Source organism: Crocodylus porosus, unplaced genomic scaffold (assembly GCF_001723895.1).
Source record: "Crocodylus porosus isolate Cpor-Errol unplaced genomic scaffold, CroPor_comp1, whole genome shotgun sequence".
NCBI classification, from domain to species: domain Eukaryota; kingdom Metazoa; phylum Chordata; order Crocodylia; family Crocodylidae; genus Crocodylus; species Crocodylus porosus.
In genome coordinates, this window is record NW_017728949.1 from 52,334,993 (window position 1) to 52,336,677 (window position 1,685).

The window sequence follows — 1,685 nt, forward strand, 5'->3', positions numbered from 1 at the left end:
CCGGGTGGGGGGTGCTGGGGCCTTCTTGACCCCTGCTCAGCGCTGCCCCTGAAGCCTGTGGGTTGCTGGGCCTGTGGGGGGGGCAGATCACGCTGCCTGTGACTCAGCCCCCCCTGACTCAGTCTCCCCAGAGGTGGCTGTAGGGGAATTAACCCTTCCCAGCCTGGGCTGCCGCCTGCTCCCTGGGCCGGGCCGAGCTAGAGCAGCCCCTGGGGTCGGGGTCGGGGTCGAGGCCAGGTTCGGGGTCAGGCAGGCGCTCACCCCGCAGGTCGGCGAGGACGCGCAGCACCTCCGTGGTGCCCGTCATGGCTCGGACACGTGGGGGGCCCCAGCCTGGGCGAGAACACACTGGTGTGAGCAGGACGCATGTCACCCACACGTGCCCAGGGCTCACGCCTTTTTGGGGTCTGAGCCCCCCCAGGGCCTGGCTGTGGGCCTCGGGGTGCAGCGCATTTCCACCCCCCGCCCCATGCCTCAGTTTCCCCTCCATTGCTCACCGCCGCCCGCCAGCCGGCCGTGCTGAGCTGTCCGTGCCTGGTCCCGTTGCCTGCCGGGGGGGATGCGCAACTCGTGTGCTCCCACTTCTCCTTTCCTGCAGGAGCCGTGGGCCCGGGGGAAGCGGCGCCCAAATCCCCTCCCCCAAATCTCTTGCGGGGGGACTCAGGTGAGGAGTACTGGGGGGGGCTGGGATTGCTTGCGGAGCACTGGACAGGCCTGGGGGGGGAGGACTCTGGGGGGCACGGCCTGGGCAGCCCCTTGTGGTCCTGTATGTGCGTGTCAGGGGCCCTGTACTGCTCGCAGCAGGTGGGGGTTCTCCTTGAGCTCCGGGGCAGGGGCTGGGGTGCAGAGGAGGGCTATGGGCAGGTGCCCCCACTCCCTCCCTGAAACAGCCCCCCCGCCCTGCCGGTGCCCCTCGCTCCCTGCCTGCAGCCCCCTGCCCCACAACTGGAAACAGGCACAGATGCCCCTCCCCCACCACAGTGGCAGCCCCCCCAGCTCGGCTGCTGCCCCCTTCAGATGCCCTCTGTCAGCAGGGCTGGGGGGGGCAGGAAGAGACCCCCCCACCATGAGCCCCCTCCCAGCCCAGAGCAGAGGCATGGAGCTGGGGGGGCAGGGGGTGCAGCCCACAGCCCCGGGGGGGCCGAGCCAGTGCCCCTCACTCCCAACCCACAGCCCCCCAGGACTCACGGGCCCTGGGGGGCACCCGAGGCTTGATCTGCACCTGCTGGGAACAAGAAGACCCCCCAGGGCCCAGCCTTGCCCCCCTCACCATCCCCGTGGCAACAAGCCCCCCCACCTACACACAGAGGGGGGCAGATCCCAGCCCTGGGGGGGGGGGCATTAATTCCCAGTCCAGCTATAATGGAATTAAATGGAATTGATTAAACAGCAGCAGGTTCTTAAAGGGCCCGCGACTCTGTGGGGGGCCGGGGGGGTAGTTCTTTCCAGGTCCGGGTCTGAATCTGAGCAGCCTTAGGGTAGCAGAGACCCCCCCGCTTCCCCCCAGGGCTGGGATCTGCCCCCCTCTGTGTGTAGGTGGGGGGGCTTGTTGCCACGGGGATGGTGGGGGGGGCGAGGCTGGGCCCTGGGAGGTCTTCTTGTTCCCAGCAGGTGCAGATCAGGCCTCGGGTGCCCCCCAGGGCCCGTGAGTCCTGGGGGGCTGTGGGTTGGGAGTGAGGGGCACT

The 1,685-nt window shown here is 69.3% G+C and overlaps 1 protein-coding gene across 1 annotated transcript in view; it reads right to left on the minus strand.

Annotated features, from left to right (window-relative positions):
• RUFY4 (RUN and FYVE domain containing 4) overlaps positions 1 to 324 on the minus strand; it is a 3,439-nt gene extending 3,115 nt beyond the window's left edge. The window contains exon 1 of the mRNA XM_019553558.1: positions 262 to 324. Within this exon, the coding sequence (XP_019409103.1) occupies positions 262 to 307 (46 nt within the window). The 5' untranslated portion in view covers positions 308 to 324. The remainder of the gene's footprint in view (positions 1 to 261) is intronic.
• Positions 325 to 1,685: the final 1,361 nt, after the last annotated feature.